This window comes from Mercenaria mercenaria, chromosome 7, assembly GCF_021730395.1.
Source record: "Mercenaria mercenaria strain notata chromosome 7, MADL_Memer_1, whole genome shotgun sequence".
Classification (NCBI taxonomy): Eukaryota; Metazoa; Mollusca; class Bivalvia; order Venerida; family Veneridae; genus Mercenaria; species Mercenaria mercenaria.
The window spans coordinates 69,517,324-69,538,675 of record NC_069367.1 but is presented as its reverse complement, the minus strand read 5'-3'; the positions used below and the strand labels follow the sequence as shown (position 1 = coordinate 69,538,675).

Genomic DNA, 21,352 nt, shown 5'->3' with positions numbered 1-21,352 from the left:
TAGCTTGTTAAAACTCTAGAGGCCACATTTATGACTGTATGTTCATGGAACTTGGACAGAATGTTAATCTTGATGATCTTTAGGTCAGATTTAAACCTGGGTCATGTGAGGTCAAAAACTAGGTCACCAGGTCAAAATCAAAGGAAAAGCTAGTTAACACTCTAGAGGCCACATTTATGACCATATCTTAATGAAACTTGGTCAGATGGTAATCTTGATGATCTTTAGGCCAAGTTCATATCTGGGTCAGGTGGGGTCAAAAACAAGGTCACCAGGTCAAATCAAAGGTAAAGCTTGTTAACACTCTAGAGACCTAATTTCAAGTTTGAAACTCATGAGAATTCTTCAGAATGTTTGTCTTGATGACCTCTAGGTAAAATTCGGATCTGGGTCATGTGGGCTCAAAAACTAGGTCACCAGGTCCAATCAAAGGAAAAGCTTGTTAAGACTTTAGAGGCCACATTTATGACTGTATCTTCATGAAACTTGGTCAGAATGTTAATCTTGATGATCTTTAGGTCAGTTTGGAATCTTGGTCATGTGGGACCAAAAACTAGGTCACCAGATCAAATCAAATGAAAAGCTAGTTAACACTCTAGAGATTACTTTTATGACCATATCCTAATGAAACTTGGTCAGAATGTTAATCTTAATGATCTTAAGGTCAAGTTCCAATCTGGGTCAGGTGGAGGCAATAACTAGGTTGCCATGTCAGATCAAAAGTAAAGCTTGTTAACAATCTAGAGGCCACATTTATGACTATATCTTCCTGAAACTGGTCAGAATGTTAATTTTTATGATCTTAAGGTCAAGGTCGAATCTGGGTCATGTGGGGTCAAAAACTAGGTCACTAGGTCAAATCAAAGGAAAAGCTAGTTATCAGGGGTTAGAATTAGGTCAGGTAAGCGATACAGGGCCTTCAGGGCCTTCTTGTTTTGGTTTTCTTAGTTCCTGCTCATAAAGAATGGTTGCTAGCTAGTACTCAAACACCTCCAGAAATGTTATCAGTTTTTGTCACTCTATGGTATGTATTCAGTGACACTTTATGAAAATATGATACAATGTGCATTGAAATATTATACAAAACACTGTTTAAATTGATGACAGGAGGGCTGTTTTTGTTGAATCATTGTTTGCCTCAGGTTACAAAAATAATTCTTGTATTTCAGAACATTGTAAAATTGAGAATATATCATTATTTCTGTCTGACATATTCAATAAACTGTCTGCACACATATAGTCCTGACTGGTATGCTGGCCTGTGAAAATTTGAAGAAATATTATAGCTTTCATATCCTCAGTTAACAGTAACTTATACTTGCATTTGAAATATTTAAAAAGAAATTATTCAAATTAACTTCTCATTTGTCTGGCTTTTTTGTATGGGGAAGAAGAGTGGGGGTTGGGTGTACATTATTAATCCAGTCAAAATTGATGGCTTATTACCATGGTAATTCATGGTTTACCATGGTAGCTCATGGTCATGGGACAATGTTTTACCATGGTTGACCATGGCTGTGGTAATTGGCACCACTGTCATAAAACATGGTATCAGACCATGGTCAAAAACCATGGACAACCAAGATTTGTTCACCATGGTCAACCAGGGTTTTTGACCATGGTCCCCAGGCGAAATGAAGGTCATATGACCAACCACTGCCATTTAAAACGTGGTCGACCATGGTCAAAACGTAGTCGACCATGGTTATGACCATGAACTACCATATACACAGGGATCAGTCTTGAGGGATACCTGATGGACAACTAGCAAACACAGAAGCTCAAATGCTCATGGTGAGAATCAGTCCGCACATGAGGTTAAAAATGGACAGAAATAAAATCAAGTGTATATCTGACTTCTAGAATTAATTCCTTTTACATTTATTGATGTATTGACTTGCAATTTTTTTTACATTTTAAAGAAGCATGCAATACGGAGGGAACCATCACTCATATTGTTTATAATGGAACATTGTCGGTTGCTAAATTTTGATAAAAGAAACTGAATGTTCCATAAAATCATATTGGAGAAAATTTCAAAATTCTGAGAGACAGTTTCCTCCATGTAGTTACTTATGTAAATTTACTGAAAATTTGGGTATATTATGTGAAAAAAATACTTAGTAACGAGAAATCAAAATACACTATTTTGATATAGTTCAAAATCAGTATATTTAAAACAATGTTTTGCACTTTACAAATTATAAAGAAAACATTCATGTTGAAGGTTTGTTTAAAATATATCAAAATATTTCACCAAGAGTCTTTAAGTAATGAAATGTATAAATATGAATTTGAAAGGGTCGTGAAAATACATGACAATTGCAGTCTATATCTATTTTTGAAAGTCAGTCATTTATTTGACATAAAATTGCTAAGATGAAAACAAATTATAGTCAGACTATGAAAGTTTATCTTTGAATCTGTCTCTGAATGCAGGAAAACTATTTCTATAACTACAACTAGGAAAACTTTTGGAGTCAAAATGCAGTCAGGCATCTTTGGTGCATTGTAAAATTTGTTAATTGTGAAAATTACTAACATGACCATGGTAGTCCATGGTCAATCATATCTCACCATGGTCGACCATGGCTAACCATGCTCCTGACCATGTTTTCACCATGGTATTTGATGGTTGACCACATTAAAACATGGTCAGCCATAAAAAAAATGTGGTAACCATGGTCATCATTTCACCTAGGTACAGTTGCCGGTCAGGTCAGTACTTTATATTTTATGCAAATGCTAAATTTAGAGTCCGGTATGGGGATGCGCTTATTGAAGGGTAGAATACAGTACGTGCAGGGGGATATTGTTAGCAAGCTGAGTAAGAAGATGTGGTCAGTCCCTGATACTATTGTTGGAAGTCAGTTCGATAATCAATAATTAACATCAGATATACCAGTGTTTTAAGACCTTTGTTTAAAGGGATGATGGGCAATGACACATGATACCACAACTTCACTTGTTATAACCGTAACTCCCATAATTCATCTAAAATGTTATTAAAATTTCTATGAAATCTTTAATATTCCGGGGAGTGGGAGTTGGAAGACTATTTTTCCTGATCCATGAAATTGAATCCAAATCCCAAGTGTGGAAATCAACAAATTCATATACCCATGAATTAAAATATTTCACAGTTAAAATAAGAAATGGTGCTTTAATATATGGTGATACCGTGTCAGGAATGTGTCAGAATTGCTTGAAGTCTCAGTACTGACCACTGTGTCATGAAGCTTAACAATTGATATTAAAGCACATTTCTTAAATTCTAACTGTATTAAACATTAAGATAAACATGTTTGAGCAAGTTTTGATCGTTCCGAAACAAGGACCAATATTGATCTGTGGTTTACTTGTTGCAGAAATTTTTCCATCATAAAATGATGCAGTGGTTGCATAAAATTAATGACTATAGACGGCAGTAACAATTTTCACGTGTGAGTGGCTGCTGGTATAGAAGCAGAGAACTGCGTAATTTACTTCCTCTGCATTGACTCTCAATAATTGTGCTAAATCAATGCAGCCTTTCACTCTGTCTTCTTATCTAATGTCAATTAAAAACAGTTGAAAATAAATAACTATGTGATTTAATTTTTGTGCTTACAACATCCCCTCAAGACCTTATGTGACCCATCTTATTCTGCGCATTTTCTTCCAAGAACATTTTTTGTTTTGTCTACGTCAGAAAATGACGACTCCTTAATGAGGCAGTGTCTGCTTTTGGCAGTCCCATTTTCGAGGACAAATTTGACATAAATGGCTACACCCCAGTTGTCTGTTGAATTACATTCCTGGAGAATTTCTTCTCTCAAACTGCCACAAGAATGTTGCAAAGTGCAATTATGACACATATGGTTTTGTATTTTATTACGTTTCTGGCAACAAGGAATGGATCAGGCTTGCATGTTCTTCAAAGTGCACATTGTGTAGCAAATGTAATTTGTTTTCTGTAGATAAAATTGATCACTGACTGATAGAATTCAGTATGATCAAAAAAATGGTCCATGTGGGGGTTTCCAACAGAAAACACAGAATGTCATGTCTTGAATCTATAGATTTTTCACTACATTGATAATTAGTTATTTGAACTTGTATTTTCTTCAAATACTGTATTAACGATCAGTAACAAGATTCAGTATTTGAAATAGATAAATGTTTTTAAGAAGACAGTCTCTTTTTGTTGAAAATAAAGACTAAGGTACAGTTTTTATAGTTTACTTTAAAAATTGGTACTTTGGTGCATTACAAAGACGAGATGATATTACTTAGATCTTTGCCATTTAATTTTTTGTTCCGCAGGAATGTGTTCATAATATCTGGTTATAAAAATTTCATTTAGCTTGACTGCATCAATGGAAAAAAAGCAGTAATGGTGTCCTATTTTAATGTGCAGTCTAAAAATGACCCCAGTTGGGCTTGAACCAGTGCCCACTGGGTGTAGTGGCTGATGCCGTAACCACTAGACTGCTGCTCCCATGTAGTGGCTGATGCCATAACCACTAGACTGCTGCTACCACTGAAGAGGAGGTAAATAGTGCCCTGGTTTTTACAGACCCATTTGCAGAAATATATATATGAATTCAAAGACCCATTTTTAGGTATAATGCTCAAGTTAGTATAAGTTATAGGGAATTAGCTTTTTGTTATTGCTGTTTGTTGTTGCTATATGTTTAAATGATGAATGATTGTTCTGGTTTTGTCTTTTTCAGGCAAAGTACTGGCACTTGCGCATCACACATTGAACAGTACAAGTTCAAAACTCACAGACTGGTACTCAGTGCCTGTGACAGATCACAGTCTGTTTTTAACAAACTTATTTAGCGACATTGAAGACTTTGTTAAACTTAAGCATGTGATAATGAAAAACAGTGTTTCGACATTCTTTGATAAACTGTTTCCTGTGATCTTTAAAAACGTGATTTACAAAAGTTCCTCACAGTCGTGGACACACCATTATGATCATTGTCTCACGAAGCATCGTCAGGATGTTCGTCCACATGTTTTTGGAAAATATCCTGAAGATATCGCAGAGAAATTAAACAGCGGGCTAGTGTTGGCTAGAGCCTACCTGGAAGCATTAAATATTGTCACAGAAACGATCAACACAACAGACAATCTTTTATTCGAAGACGAATGTAAACATGCGGTGACTCGGTTGCAATACTGTAAGCATTGTCGTGGATTCGTGGATATTAAACCATGCAAAGGATTTTGCTTAGACGTGATGCGTGGATGTTTATCGAAAGTAAGTGAAATTGGAGAAGAGTGGAATGATATTATTTCAACGGTGGAGTTACTAGTTAGAGAAATGAGCGAAAAGAGTCTTGATGAAGTGTTTAAAGAGCTTGGAGCTGGAATTGGTGATGCTATTATGCATGCGATGGTAACAGCACCACAGTTTTATGAAAATGTAAGTAGTTTTGTGTAGCCACCTATATAAAATTTTAAATTGAAACCTGCCCTATAGAAACATTTATATTCTATTCATGAACAGTTCTAGAACAGTACTTGAACTATTCATGATCTGCTATTTAAAGTGAAATGAATATATAAATTTCAAATTGGAACTTAGCTGCCCTATTGAAAAATTCATATTCTATTCATGAACAGTTTTAGAACAGTACATGAACTGTTCATGATCTGCTAAGTAATGAATATAGTAAGTTCATGAACAATTTTTTAAAGTATAAAAGACAGTTTAATAGTTACATGATTCACTTGATTTGTGGTGTTCGCGGGTTATTAACCTAAGTCTCAAGCACAAGCCTTGAATACTATAATGGGATGACATTCATTTCTTATATGAATGAAATTTATCCTTAAACTGCACAAAACCCTACAATGCAGCTTATCATAAATATGTCAAAAAACCAACAGGTAAAAGAAAAACATGCACCTAATTCAGCTTTTATGTAGCGGTAAAGCAAACAAACTTACAAGCAACTGTCGCCAACCTGTGCAATAAATCTATCAAACAAGTCTAACTTTCTTTAGATACAAATCTTCAATGAAATTTTAATAAATTTTATGAATGAGTGTTTGAATTATAAAAGTGATAAGAAAAATACCTTGTAGAAATTGTATCATTTGAGGAATGCAGTATGTGCAAAATACCAACTTGATTGTTATTAAGATACTGTCTATCAAACATGCAAGTAAATTTTCATAGTTTCCTTTCAACCTATTGAACTTCTGTTCATGAGGTGTGAATGTTTTCCAGGTATGATAAAAAAGTTTCCAGCATTTTGTTATTTGAAATTTGGTAGTCTGTAACCTTACAATACAATATACAATGCAATTTATTTAAGATTTAGGATGCCAGCCTATAACACAACATAACGTACATAAATTAATCCAAGTAGTATAAGCTAGCATTCAGATATGTACGTAGAAAACAAGTGACTTAAAAAATTCACTAGGGGCCACTGTGGCCGAGTGGTTAATGTCGATGACTTCAAATCACTTGCCCCTCATCGATTTTGGTTCGAGTCTCACTTGGGGCGTTGAATTCTTCATGTGAGGAAGCTATCCAGCTGGCTTACGGAAGGTCGGGGGTTCTACCCAGATGCCCGCTCGTGATGAAATAATGCACGGAGGGGCACTTGGGGTGTTCCTCCACCATCAAAGCTGGAAAGTCGCCATATGACCTATACTTGTGTCGGTGCGACATTAAACCCAACAAAATAAATAAATAAAAAATTCACACAATGTTTTCAGCCGAAGACAGTAATATGGAATGATGTGTTTTTGTTGAGACTTTGAATTGAGATCCTGTGTTAGTTACTTGTGCTTAGCATGTAATTTTATTTGAATAAGATCTAGAATCTCACCATATTTTGTATTGCACTCTTATCAAATCGATCTCGTTGGACTTCTGCTTATGGATATTCAATTGTTAGCAGCTATAAGTAAACTGCAGCTCTGATATATGATTCTGCTGACATTTTCCAACCTAATCTGATGACATGTCAAAATTCTTTCATTATCAGACAATGTTTTTTGTTTGTTTCCATGGAAATGAAAGAAATGATTTGATATTCTATAATGTTTTGCCCTAGAAGTGAATGGATTTGGAGATCTTACTATGAAAAGCTGACCTTGATATTTGATTGTACAAATTCAGGTATGAAGAGAGAGCACAAGGCCATGTGCATGCTCATATTAAGTGATATAAGAAGAAAGATTGTAAGGCCGAGTGCCTGCTCATACTAAGTTAGATAAGAAGAGAGTGTATACTAGGTGAGTAAAAAAGCGAGAGCGTATATAAGGCTGAGTGTCTGCTCATACTTAACGCGAGATAAAAGAGTGCTTTTGAGATGAGAGAGGGTAATGCAGAGTGCGTGCTCATGCTAAGTAAGATTAGAAGAGAGAGCATAAGGCGGAGTGCCTGCTCCAGCTGAGTGAGATAAGAAAGGAATGTGTAAGGCTGAGTGCTTGCTTATCCTAAGTAAGATAAGAAGAGAGAGCATAATGCCAAGTGCCTGTTCATACTAAGTAAGATTAAAAGAGAGAACGTAAGGCAAAATGCCTGCTCCTACTAAGTGAGATAAGAAGCTGAGTGCCAGCTCATACTAAGTGAGATAGGAAGCGAGAGTGTAAGGCCAAGAGCCTGGTCATACCAAGTGAGGTAGCTTTTAAAAAGAGAGAGCATAAGGCCGAGTGCCTGCTCATACTAAAAGGGATTAGAAGAGAGACTGTAAGGTCGAATGCCTGCCAGTACTAAGTTAGGTAAGAAGAGAGAGTACAGGGCAGACACACTACAGGTCGATTATTTATTCCCAGGCAAGGCAGTTGTGATGTACTTTCGGACAATTTGACTGAAGGCAGTACACCTTTTGTCATTTTTTCCCGCCACTGGTTCACGTGGGAAGTTGACAGTTGCTTGCAATGGAACAAAAACAGGAATATATCTACAAAACTGGACAAAACTAGACAGCCCAGGCAGGGGTTACCATGTCTGGTATGCTGAGGGTTACTGATGTTTTGGGCTTTTGGTATGCTGGAACAGTTAAGTCTGTTTGAGGTTTATTATTTCAACCACAGGCAGGTGTCATGTTCTGATGCATTAAATGTAAATAAAAAATGTGCCATAAAATATTCTGTGCATCACTCTGTTTTTAAATGCTACAAAAAAGTGAAAACATGACAGTAAATGTTCCTGTATACTAACTAGCCTCATTTGAAATGCATGACACCATGTTTAAACAGGGTAATTAATGCCAGGAAATGAGAACACTATCTAGCAACATGCTCAGCAATGATTTAAAACAAAAACACAGTGGTATAATATTATAGCCCCAAATGATGTTGATAAAAGAATTGTTAATAGTTTATGAACTGTCAACACATTCGACATTTAAATTGACATTGAGCTAATATTCTGGCAAAAGCTTTTCACAAACGGCTTCTTCTCATGAAGTACATGATGAATCCTCACCAAATATCCTTGTATGGGCCTCTCTCAATTTTATCTAAATGGTTCTGCTTGGCCCCTGTTAGGGGTCGCCACTAAAAATAGAAAAAATCTTTCAACTGTCTCAACCACTTGGTGGATCATCACTTAACTCGGTCCTCTCTCAAATTTATTGAAATGGTTCCATGTGGTCCATTTTAGGGGCAACCGTGCAGAGCTCAAAATAGAAAAATGTTTAAACTACATCTTTGCATGAACCGACTAATGAATCTTCACTAAATTTGATCAGAAGCATCTTTGCATGGTCCTCTCTCAGATTGTTCAAATGGTTCTGCTTGGCCCCTTTTAGATGCTGCAAGAGTTAAAAATAGAAATTTACTTGAAAAGACTTCTTTTTATGAACCAACGGAGGATCTTCACCAAGCTTGATCTGTAGCATTCTTGCTCCCTACTGAGCTAAGCGGGCAATTTATGGTGTTGGACTCATCCTAAAGTGTCCATATATATGTCCGTACCTGCCCATTAAGTTTGTGATAAAAATTGTTTCTCTCTAAATTTCAAATTTAATGTAGCTATGGTTTAAATGTTTAAGTGTTTTAAAAATGGTGTAAGTTTTGTTAAAAATTTGATGTTCTGAATTTTGAGACACTGCCAAGCATTTTTTTTAAAAATCCTACACATATAAGAACAAGTTTCAAATCTCAGCCTCACTGATAATATTATCTTCCTTTATAATATGAATGATATTTTTCTAACAGTGATACTCTTTTATAAAAGGTTGTAGTATCACCAGGGATCTTAGATTGCGTTCAGTAATGGTGGAGAGAAAGTGGTAGTGGGTCAGGGAAGACAAATATTGACACAGCTATTCGCTGGACATTAGTAATAAGATAGCTTGACAGACATATTGCTATTTATTTGATCCTTAAATACACATTGATACCGCAAATGGTAACGATAGGGGTGGTGAGTAACGTCGCAAGGTGACCTCCTGAGATAATATGTATGGATTTTTGTGACCCGTATCAATATTTTTTGTCCAATTCTGTCTAACATGATACCGCTTATCACGATTATGGTGAAATTGTCACCTGATTATATCGTCCAGGAATTAGGTTTGTAGTTGTAATATGGCGCCAACCAATTACTGTAGTCCTGTATTTCTCAGGACAGGTCTTATGGGTATTATCCAATTTGAAAAAAAAAAAATGATTTGCCAATATTTATCAATGTTTTAAACTTCATTTAAGTTCGGAGACAAATTGTTGCCTGAAATGCAAATTGTTAATATTCCTTTCCAAATAACACAAAAATAGCATTTTCATTTTCTCTCTTGGGTGCAAAGCAACCTAAATTGCATTTTCTATTAAAATTTTAATAAAACCTGTTTCACTTTGGACATTTTCATATCTTTTGCAACATGAAATCAAAATATAAAAAAGTTTCTTCCAAAATCCTCTAATATTTTTTTAAACTTAAAAAAGCTTTATTTTTGGAAACAGAGATACTTTTGTGCTTATTTCTTAAAAGATAATCTTTAACTTCCACTTGTTTATGAATCTACTCAATTTCTTTTAACAGTTCAAATATTTGACAAGCATTTAACGAATTTGGTATTTTTATTACCTCCCTTTAATCAATCATAAGAATGTTCTATTTGTGTATTTGCTTTTGTAACTTGAACTAAGTATAATTGATCAGAGTTCCCAGTTAGTACATTAGAAGATATAATTATTTCTAAACAAGGAATGTGGTGATTTTATAAATTTATAGCAATTAGTCGTAGACATAATTTATCCAGTACTATTTATCTAATTATTAATACCACTTGTCAAAATTCTGACCATGACCGTTAATGTTACAGGTATGTTAGGGTCAGTAAGTGAAAGGGTCACGGTATTAATTGTCATTTTCCTTGCCTTTCAGTGTCACATGTAACACAGTTTTATGTCCTTAAAAGTGCAAGAAATGGTCCATGAAAATATGACCATAGATATTACATCCCTTAAAGTTTAAAGACAATGTATAAGCTTCTGTTGTAAAACAATTGACAAATAAATCATATAGATGTGAGTCTTTTTGTACAGATTTTGTTTCAAAATGTATATCTGAGATTGAGAAAAAACCACAAGAAGTGAAAATTGGTATCTCCAAGAGCAGTGTTGATTTTGCATACTCTGAGAGCAGACTGAGATTTAACAGGTAGCCAAGCTTACATTTTGAGAAAAAAGTTCAAACTACACCATTTCACATGAATATTGTACAGCATATAAAACATGTATATTACTCTATAAAACAATTGTCAGTTTACTGATATATGCACTGAATTCCGGAAAAGGACTTAGTCACATAAAGGGGCCATACTCTCGGACTTTTCAACGCCTTTAAAAACTCACCATTTTGAAAGAACTGTTACATATCTTCATTTTGACGCATTTGAAATAATGTCCCAGTGCTGAAATTTCACCTAACTCGGTGAAACGTAGTTTTCAGCAATTGTTTATTTTTATTTCTTTACAAATGGCATTCATTTTTAAAGGGGGACAGCTTTTTGAGAATATTTTAAGTATCCATCATTGGGACACTATAGCAGAATATGTAATGGCCAGGTAAATTGTTGGTAAAAATGTTGTTCGTTTTTCAAATATTTCTGTGTTTTGATGATAATTACTCCTAAACTTTAAGTTCTCAGGAAACAAACTAACTTTAATATGATAAACAGGGAATTAAATATGAAGGATGCTCTATGCTCATATTTCACTCACTACTGTGTGTCTCTGAATTTCCACCTTTTAGGACATACTTACTATACAAATATGCTGACTTTAATAACTAGAAAAAATTTTGTACCAAGGTTTTCCTTTTTTACAAAATACAGTTTTCAATAAATTTTGATTCTTATCAAATTTGTGAAGGAGTCTATCATATGAGTGCTTCCATCCAATGAGATTTGTGGCTGCAAGTATATCAGCTGTTGAAGCTGTAGCTTACAAAACTTTCAGCAAACATTAAATCTTGGATTGCTAATTAAAAGTGTTTAATGCTCAGCTGAACATTAATAAGAACTTGCAGTCTGCAATTCCATATGCTCGGTAGCAATTTGCAGTTTATAGAAAGTAGTAGAATACCAATATTGAACTGTTTCTGAAATGCACAGAAAAATAGTTTCAGGAAAACGTCTTTTATTCAAAGCTTGTAATAGTCCATGCTGGCGCCCATAATTTTTTCGGTGCTATTTCCAAACCATAAGAGGGTTTAAATCAATATCTTGGTAAATAGAAGATGAATGCGAGACCGTTTACAATCTGTTAAAATACTGAAATGAAAGGAACATTTCTGTCATAGAAACTGATCATTTGGAAACATTTCCCATCACCCATGTGCCATTTTCTAGTCAAATTCTATAAATTCTCTTCCATTTTATTTCAGTTTTTGACAGAAATGCTTTCAGTTTTCACAAGCATTTATTGTAAGATTTGAGGTAATAAAGTTTTTATATGCACGAATTTCTAAGCCACTGCATTCAAGAAAATGAAAGAAAAAATACTGTTCCTGAGTGGATATTTGTTTAGTATAGTATTTCACATAGTACAACTTCAACAAAATCTTGGTATATTACTAATATAATGCAGACGAAGGCCTATTTATTCAGAAAATTAGCTATACTAAAATTTGAATAATGCGTTTTATTAAGCGGAAGCCAAATATGTCGAAAAACCAACCATCCATATGAAATGATTTTACCGTTGACTGGCGCGGTTATATGTCATTTAAACTGTACGTAATGGTGGATTAATTTCACTCTTTCAGACATTAATTATTTGAGTTACATTTAAGAGACTTAAACTTTTCAATTGTGGTGTTCTAATCGTTTAATGCAGTGCTACGTGAGATGACTTACGCCTGCCCGCGATAAGTTGGCATTAGTAAGGAAATGAATCATGGTGGACAGTAGCTTAATGACAAAAAATATTTTGGCAACCTTTAAAAAATACTTATTTTGCTAATTTTTGAATTTTCACTATGTATTAGAAAAGTTGTGATTTTATATGTGTATGTGTAAAATATGTGTATGACTTTATTCTTTATTTCAGGAAAATTCCAAACTCTATAATATTCACAAACTCTCTATACCTATTCCTTAAAAGTTTTGAAGATAATTAGACCAGATCTGAAGTTTGAAGCTTATTATTCCTTAACACTAAGATTTACTACATTTATGATTACACATACAAGATTTACTACATTTATGCTTACACATACAAGATTTACTAGACTTATGTTTACACATACAAGATTTACTACACTTACATTTACAGATACAAGATTTACTACAAGCGTACGCTTACGCTTACACATACAAGATTTACTACATTTATGATTACACATACAAGATTTACTTACACATACAAGATTTACTACACTTACATTTACAGATACAAGATTTACTACACTTACGTTTACACATACAAATTTACTATGCTTACACATACAAGTTTTACTACAATTACATTTACACATACAAGATTTACTACACTTTTGCTTACACATACATACAAGACTTACTATGCTTACACATACAAGATTTACTATGCTTACACATGCAAGATTTACTATGCTTACACATACAAGATTTACTCTGCTTACTTATACAAGATTTACGACACTTATGCTTACACATACATGATTTACTGCACTTACGTTTACACATACAAGATTACATAAAAGATGTGCTGTTCTTACACATACAATATTTACTACACTTATGCTTAGACATACAAGATATATGCACTTACGTTCACACATGCAAGGTCAAGTTTTACTATGCTTACACATACAAGATTTATTGCACTTACATTTACTCATACAAGATTTGATATGCTTACACATACAAGATTTACTACTTAGTATATAATTACGTTTACACATACAAGATTACATACAAGATTTACTATGCTTACACATACAAGATTTACTATGCTTACACATACAGGATTTACTACACTTCTGTCTTTGATTAAGCCGTATGCTGCAACAAAGGACGCTTACTGTAACAGTATACAATCAAACATTGCGCTGAGTTTGAGTCTGTCTATTTCCAGGTACATGATTTGTGTGGTATTCCACTTGAAACAACAAGTTCAAGACCAGAAACAAAAACACCAGACTTTACGAGAACCAGAGCATTACATGCAGAGGTAGGTAACAGTCAATAGGTAACAGTGAGCAAAGAATGAGCAAAGAAGGTAACTGTGAGAAAAAAAGGTAACTGTCAGTAAAGGAGGTAATGGCCAGTAAAGTATGTCACTGTAAAAAAAAATGGGCCACAGTCAGTAAAGTTACTAAGATCACAGGCAATAAATTAGGGAACAGTCAGTAAAACAGGTTATTGTCAGTAGAGTAGAGAACAATCAGTAAAGCAGGGAACAGTTAGTGAACTAGGGAACAGACAGTAAAGTAGACAACAATCACTAAAACAGGGAACAGTCAGTAAAGTAGGGAACAGTCAATAAAACAGGGAACAGTCAGTAAACTAAGGAACAATCAGTAAAACAGGGAACAGTCAGTAAACTAGGGAACAGACAATAAATTAGGGAACAGTCATTAAACTAGGGAACAGACAGTAAAGTAGACAACAATCACTAAAACAGGGAACAGTCAGTAAAGTAGGGAACAATCAATAAAACAGGGAACAGTCAGCAAAATAGGGAACAATCGATAAAACAGGGAACAGTCTGCAAAATAGGGAACAATCAATAAAACAGGGAACAGTCAGTAAACTAGGGAACAGACAATAAACTAGGGAACAGTCAGTAAACTAGGGAACAGACAGTAAAGTAGAGAAGAATAAGTAAAGCAGGGAACAGGGAACAATCAATAAAGCAGGGAACAGTCAGTAAACTAGGGAACAGACAGTAAATTAGGGAACAGTCAGTAAAGTAGAGAATAATAAGTAAAGCAGGGAACAGTCAGTAAAGTAGATAATAATAAGTAAAACAGGGAACAGTCAGTAAAGTAGAGAATAATAAGTAAAGCAGGGAACAGTAAAGTAGAGAACAATCAGTAAAGCAGAGAACATTTAGTGAACTAGGGAACAGATGGTAAAGTAGACAACAACCAGTAAAACAGGGAACAGTCAGTAAAGATGAGAACAATCAGTAAAGCAGGGAACAGTCAGTAAAGTAGAGAGCAATCAGAAAAGCAGGGAACAGTCAGTAAACTAGGGAACAGACAGTAAAGTAGAGAACAATTGGTTAAGCAGTGAACAGTCAGTAAAGCAGATAACAGTCAGTAAACTAGGGAACAAAAGCAAATGAGAACAATCAGAAAATCAGGGAACTGTCAGTAAAGCAGGGAAGTGTCAGTAAAACAGATAATAATTAATACAGTTTGGAACAGTCAATAAGGTAAAGAACAGTTGGTAAAGTAGAAAACAGTCAGTAAAGTAGGGAAGATTCAGTTCAGAAGGTACTAGTTAAGAAAGTAAATACGCTTCAGTAAATTAGATAACAGTAAGTGAAGTTACAGTAAATAAAGAAGTGACCAGTTAGTAAAGCAGGAATAGTCAATGAAGTTGAAAACAATCAGTAAAGTAGAAACAGTAAATAAAGCAGGTTACAATGAGAGGTAAAGTTAGTAAAAAAATGTAACACTAAAGAAGATAGCAGTCAGTTGAGTAAGTTACAGTCAGTAAAATTTATAACAGTCAGTAATATAGATAATAGTTAATAAAGAAGATAACAGTCAGTAAAGTAGGTTTTAAGTTAAGTGAAGTAGGTAAGTGTCAGGGTATAGTCATTGAAGTAGGGTACAGTAAGTAAAGAACGTAACAGTCAGTAAATTAGGTAACAGTTAATAAAGAAGGTAGCAGTCTGTAAAGTAGGTATTATAAACAGTTAATAAAGAAGGTAACAGTAAATAAATAGGTTACAGTTTGTAAAATGTATAACTGTGCATAAAATAAGTATCAGTTTATAAAGGAAATGGCAGTCAGTAAAGTAGGAAACAATATGAATATTAGTTAAGTAGGTAACTGTCAATAAACTAGGTTACAGAAAGTTAAGTAAGTTACAGTTTGTGAAGTATGTAACTGTCTGTAAGACAGGTAACACAGTCAATAAACAAATATAGAGATTTCCTTTCTTTTCTCCAGTCTAAGGTCAAGGCAGCTTAATTAGTTTCTGATAATGTAAAATTTAATAAGTTTTTTGTCAGATTCAGGTTTGTAGCTCACCTGTCACAAAGTGACAAGGTGAGCTTTTGTGATCGCGTGGCGTCCCTCGTCCGTCCGTCCGTCAGTCCGTGGTGTGTGCGTAAACTTTTGCTTGTGACCACTCTAGAGGTCACATTTTTCATGGGATCTTTATGAAAGTTGGTCTGAATGTTCATCTTGATGATATCTAGGTCAAGTTCGAAACTGGGTCACGTGCGGTAAAAAACTAGGTCAGTAGGTCTAAAAATAGAAAAACCTTGTGACCTCTCTAGAGGCCATATTTTTCATGAGATCTTCATGAAGATTGGTCAGAATGTTCAACTTGATGATATCTAGGTCAAGTTCGAAATTGGGTCAGGTGCGGTCAAAAACTAGGTCAGTAGGTCTAAAAATAGAAAAACTTTGTGACCTCTCGTGAGGCCATATTTCTCAATGGATCTTCATGAAAATTGTTCAAAATGTTCAACTTGATGATATCCAGGTCAAGTTCGAAACTGGGTCACGTGCGGTCAAAAACTAGGTCAGTAGGTCTAAAAATAGAAAAACCTTGTGACCTCTCTAGAGGCCATATTTCTCAATGGATCTTCATGAAAATTAATCAGAATGTTCATCTTGATGATATCTAGGTCAAGTTTGAAACTGGGTCATGTGCGGTCAAAAACTAGGTCAGTAGGTCTGAAAATAGAAAAACCTTGTGACCTCTCTAGAGGCCATATTATTCATGGGATCTTTATGAAAATTAGTCAGAATATTCATCTTGATGATATCTAGGTCAAGTTTGAAACTGGGTCATGTGCGGTCAATAACTAGGTCAGTAGGTCTAAAAGTAGAAAAACCTTGTGACCTTTCTAGAGGCCATATTTTTCAAGAGATCGTCATGAAAATTGATCAGAATGTTTACCTTGATGATATCTAAGTCAAGTTCGAAAATGGGTCACGTGTGGTCAAAAACTAGGTCAGTAGATCTAAAAATAGAAAAACCTTGTGACCTCTCTAGAGGCCATATTTCTCAATGGATCTTCATGAAAATTGGTGAGAGTGTTCAGCTTGATGTTATCTAGGTTACTTTTGAAACTGGGTCACGTGCGGTCAAAAACTAGGTCAGTAGGTCTAAAAATAGAAAAGCCTTGTGACCTCTCTAGAGGCCATATTTTTCATGAGATCTTCATGAAAATTGGTCAGAATGTTCACCATGATGATATCTAGGTCAAGTTCGAAACTGGTTCACGTGGGATCAAAAACTAGGTCAGTAGGTCTAAAAATAGAAAAACCTTGTGACATCTCTAGAGGCCATATTTCTCAATGGATCTTCATGAAAATTGGTCAGAGTGTTCATCCTGATGATATCTAGATCAAGTCCAAAAATGGGTCACGTGGGGTCAAAAACTAGGTCAATAGGTCTAAAAATAGAAAAGCCTTGTGACGTCTCTAGAGGCCATATTTCTCAATGAGTGTTCAGCTTGATGATATCTAGGTCAAGTTCATAACTGGGTCATGTGCGGTCAAAAACTAGGTCAGTAGGTCGAAAAATAGAAAAACCTTGTGACCTCTCTAGAGGCCATATTTTTCATGAGATCTTCACGAAAATTGGTGAGAATGTTCACCTTGATGATATCTAGGTCAAATTCAAAAGTGGGTCACGTGCCTTCAAAAACTAGGTCATTAGGTCAAATAATAGAAAAACCTTGTGACCTATTTCTTATTTTTCAATGGATCTTCATGAAAATTGGTCAGAATTTTTTATCTTGATGATATCTAGGTCACATATCCTCAAAAACTAGGTCACTATGTCAAATAATAGAAATAATGACGTCATACTCAGTTCAACACTGGGTCATGTGGGGATAGGTGAGCGATTCAGGACCATCATGGTCCTCTTGTTGTATCTTTATACTAAGAAATTGTCCGAAGTATTTAGGCTCTTTTTGGGTTAAGCGTTGTTTTATAAGCATCCTTGATATTTTTAGCTCACCTGTCATGTAGTGACAAGGTTAGCTTTTGTGATCGCCCTTTGTCTGTTGTCCGTCCGCCGTCCGTTCACAATTTCTTGTGAACTCGATAAAGACCACATTTTGCAATCACTTTTAATCAAACTAGCATAGTATCTCGGTTCCTTTTGAAAACTGGCCAGATTCCTTCATGGGTTCCAGAGTTATGGCCCCTTAAAGGGCCAAAATTTGCTATTTTGGCTTGTGAACACAATAGAGACCACATTTTGCAATTCATTTTAATCAAACTTGCACACTACTTGTATTGGCCTAATATTTCGGTTCCTTTCGAAAACTGGCCAGATCCAATCAGTTATGGCACCTTAAAGGGTCAAAATTTGCTATTTTGGCTTTTGCTGCCAATGATTTGATACAAACTTGCAAAATATCTTTAACAACAATAGATCTTGGATTCCGTAATGAATCCATCAGATCCAATCATAGGTTCTGGAGTTAAGCCCCTGGTTGACCACTGGAAGGGTCAAAATTTGTTCATTTTTACCTTGTGAACACAATAGAAGTGACATTTTACATTTGATTTTAACCACACTTACACACAACTAAAGTCAGTAAATTCTTGGTTCCTTTCGAAAAACAGCTAGATTCCATCATGGGTTCCAGAGTTACTGCCCCTGAAAGGGGCAAAATTTTCTATTTTGGCTCTTTCAGCCATATAGAGGTTTCATTAAATTTTATGCTTTTGATTTGATACAAACTTGCACAGAATATTTATATTGAAGATCTCTAGGCCAAGTTAGAAACTGGGTCATGTGGGGTCAAAAACTATGTCACCAGGTCAAATCAAAGGAAAAGCTTGTTAACAATCTAGAGGTCACATTTATGACCCTATCTTCATGAAACTTGTCCAGAATGTTAATCTTGATGATTCCTAGGTCAAATTCGAAACTGGATCATGTGGGGTCAAAAACTAGGTCACCCACTCAAATCAAAGGAAAAGGTTGTCAACACTCTAGAGGCCACATTTAAGACCATATCTTGATGAAAACTTGGTAAGAATGTTTATCTTGATGATTCCTAGGCCAAGTTTGAAACTGGGTCATGTGGGGTCAAAAACTAGGTCATCACTCAAATCAAAGAAAAAGCTTGTTAACACTGTAGAGGCCACATTTTTGACCCTATCTTCATGGAACTTGGTCAGAATGTTTATTTTGATGATTCCAAGGCCAAGTTTAACAGGTGAGCGATATAGGGTCATCATGACCCTCTTGTTATTTTTTTATTGATTAAATCAGTATGCCTTGAATTGATGGCAGAAAATATTGATGAGAATTGTATGAAACACTTTTCATATGAAATTTTGCTTGACTTAATTTTAGGTGACTGGGCCGCTATCAATGGATGTAATGAAAGTCACACTGGATCTTGTGGACTCTAAGGGTCTCTATAGCAACTTAGCAGATGAAATCTGTTCAGAATCCACCAAATTTGAGCAGGATCCACTCAGTGGTACTTGCTGGAATGGATCAGACATTTCTGTGTAAGTAACTTGAAAATGGGCATACTTTGATTTATCTACCTTTGTCTGTCAAGTTGAATCAAGGAATGTCTGAGTTTAGCTTGCCATAAATTGGTAAACCAGTTGTTTCAAGGCAATGGTCTCAGGTATGTGGTCCCATTTGTATTTCAAGGCAGTGGTCTGGTGTATGCGTTCCAAGGCAGTGAGCCTAAGCACCCTTTCCAAGGCAATTGTATCATGTAAGTGTTCCAAGGCAGTGGTCTTATGTATACATTACAAGGCAGTCACATCATTAATTGGGGATGGTAAATGAAAACAATACATTTTGGACAGAATAAAATAAATGATCTTCAAACAAGTTGCAAAAGATTTATTTTAAAAGGTGCAGTTTTATGCAAATCTGAAATTAAGTCATGCTCCTTTATGTTATTTGTTAGAAAGAAATGGTTGAATTACTGATGCTGGAAATGTGAAAAATTAGCTGATATGACTTAAATGTCAACCTTGTGTTATGGCTGTTTACTCTCGAACTGTAATCAACACCTTGTTTGTGATTGTTTTACAGCAAATTGTAACATTTGAAAAAATAAACTCCATACCACTTTAATAAACTAAAATATTGAATAGATTTAATGATATGTCAAGTTAAATAAAGTTGACAGTATTCTTGAAGGGCTCTATGTGTTTCATAAGGAGGCACTAATTTGAGACCTTATTTGAGCAAAGACTGTACTGGTAAACTTATTGTCTTCATTGGGGAAGTCTTTTTCTGGGTAATAATACATAATTGAGGTGAAATAGCTTACTGTTTCTAAACTGTAATAAGTGCACTAATTTGAACAATTTTGCATTATGGGTGCTAATGCAAAAAATATGGTATCACAATCTGATACTATATTGTTAAGGTTCTACAAAAAAGCCACCTTGTAAGTGTATCATCTATCTACTTAAAAAGGAAATCATAAATAAAATACCTGTCAAGTGTTAAATATCAAGAAGTGTTAAGAAGTTCAACTTCCTGACAATGTCATTTTACTTCTGTTTTTTGTGTTTTTTTTTTGCTTTGCTTTTGACTGTTTATGATGTTTAATGACAGATTGTGAATTTCTTTTGTCATCTTTGTCTCTCTCAGTTCTCACCTCTGATGTGACTGATCTTTAATGATTGTTTGCTTTTTTTCCTTTGCAAATCTCTAGTCATGCTAGTATGTTATTCATTATGTAGGATTCTTGGTTGGTTTCAGGACAGTAATGGAACTTGGTTGGTTTCAGAACAGTTATAGAACATGATTGATTCAAGTTTTAGGACAGTTATTGATCGAACTTGGTACTTGGTTGGACAATTATAGAACTTGATTGATTCAAGCTTTAGGTCAGTTAGAGAACTTGGTTGGTTTCAAGACAATTGGAAAACTTGGTTGGTTTCAGGACAGTAGGGGAACTTGGTTGCTTTTAGGACATTAGAGAACTTGGTTGGTTTCAGGACAGTTAGAGAGCTTGGTTCATTTTAGGACAATCAGAGAACTTTGTTAGGTTCAGAACAGTTAGAGAACTTGGTTGATTTCAGGACAGTTAGAGCACTTGGATGGTTTCAGACAGTTAGAGAACTTAGATGGTTTCAGGACAGTTAGAGCACTTTGTTGGTTTCAAGACATTTGGAGAACTTGGTTGGTTTTAAGACAGTTGGGGAAGGTTACTCAGACAAACATTACTTTGGCCGCTTTATATCTAAGGCAAATATATAGTTGCCTTTTATCTTCCTGTGGTTCTCATCGTCATCATTATATAGAAAAAAAATTAAACTAAATCTAATAACAGTTCTATAGCCATTCCATTGACTAAATTGCTAACGTGCATCTCAAACAAATGAATTTAATTATTGAACAATATAGGTGTTTTGATCAATGTTATTAATTGACAATCAGGCTACCTTTGTATTGTTCATCATTGAAATTTTGACAGACCTATAAACTCATTCATTGTTACAGGGAAAGTGTTAATCTGAATCTTGATCATCATCAAACTAAAAAAGGGGACATAATTTCTGCAACTATGGCTCTTTACAACTCCTCGATGAACAGAGTGCCACATGGACTCAATAATATAGTTTGACGTTAACTTTTGTCTGGCAACATTATGTATAAATACTGTTTAGATCAAGTTGTGCTTAGACCAGGTTTTGAAGCTCATCTTTTTTGGGACTTCTCATATTCTAAGCTGTGAGCACACAAAATACAGGAACATTGTTTTTTCTAC

The 21,352-nt window shown here is 34.9% G+C and overlaps 1 protein-coding gene across 1 annotated transcript in view; it reads left to right on the top strand.

Moving 5' to 3' along the window:
• Positions 1 to 19,156, top strand: part of LOC123553977 (glypican-5-like) — a 64,668-nt gene extending 45,512 nt beyond the window's left edge. The window contains exons 3-5 of the mRNA XM_053548609.1: positions 4,716 to 5,416; positions 13,522 to 13,617; positions 18,958 to 19,156. Of these exons, the coding sequence (XP_053404584.1) occupies positions 4,716 to 5,416; positions 13,522 to 13,617; positions 18,958 to 19,122 (962 nt within the window). The 3' untranslated portion in view covers positions 19,123 to 19,156. The remainder of the gene's footprint in view (positions 1 to 4,715; positions 5,417 to 13,521; positions 13,618 to 18,957) is intronic.
• The last annotated feature ends 2,196 nt before the right edge of the window (positions 19,157 to 21,352 follow it).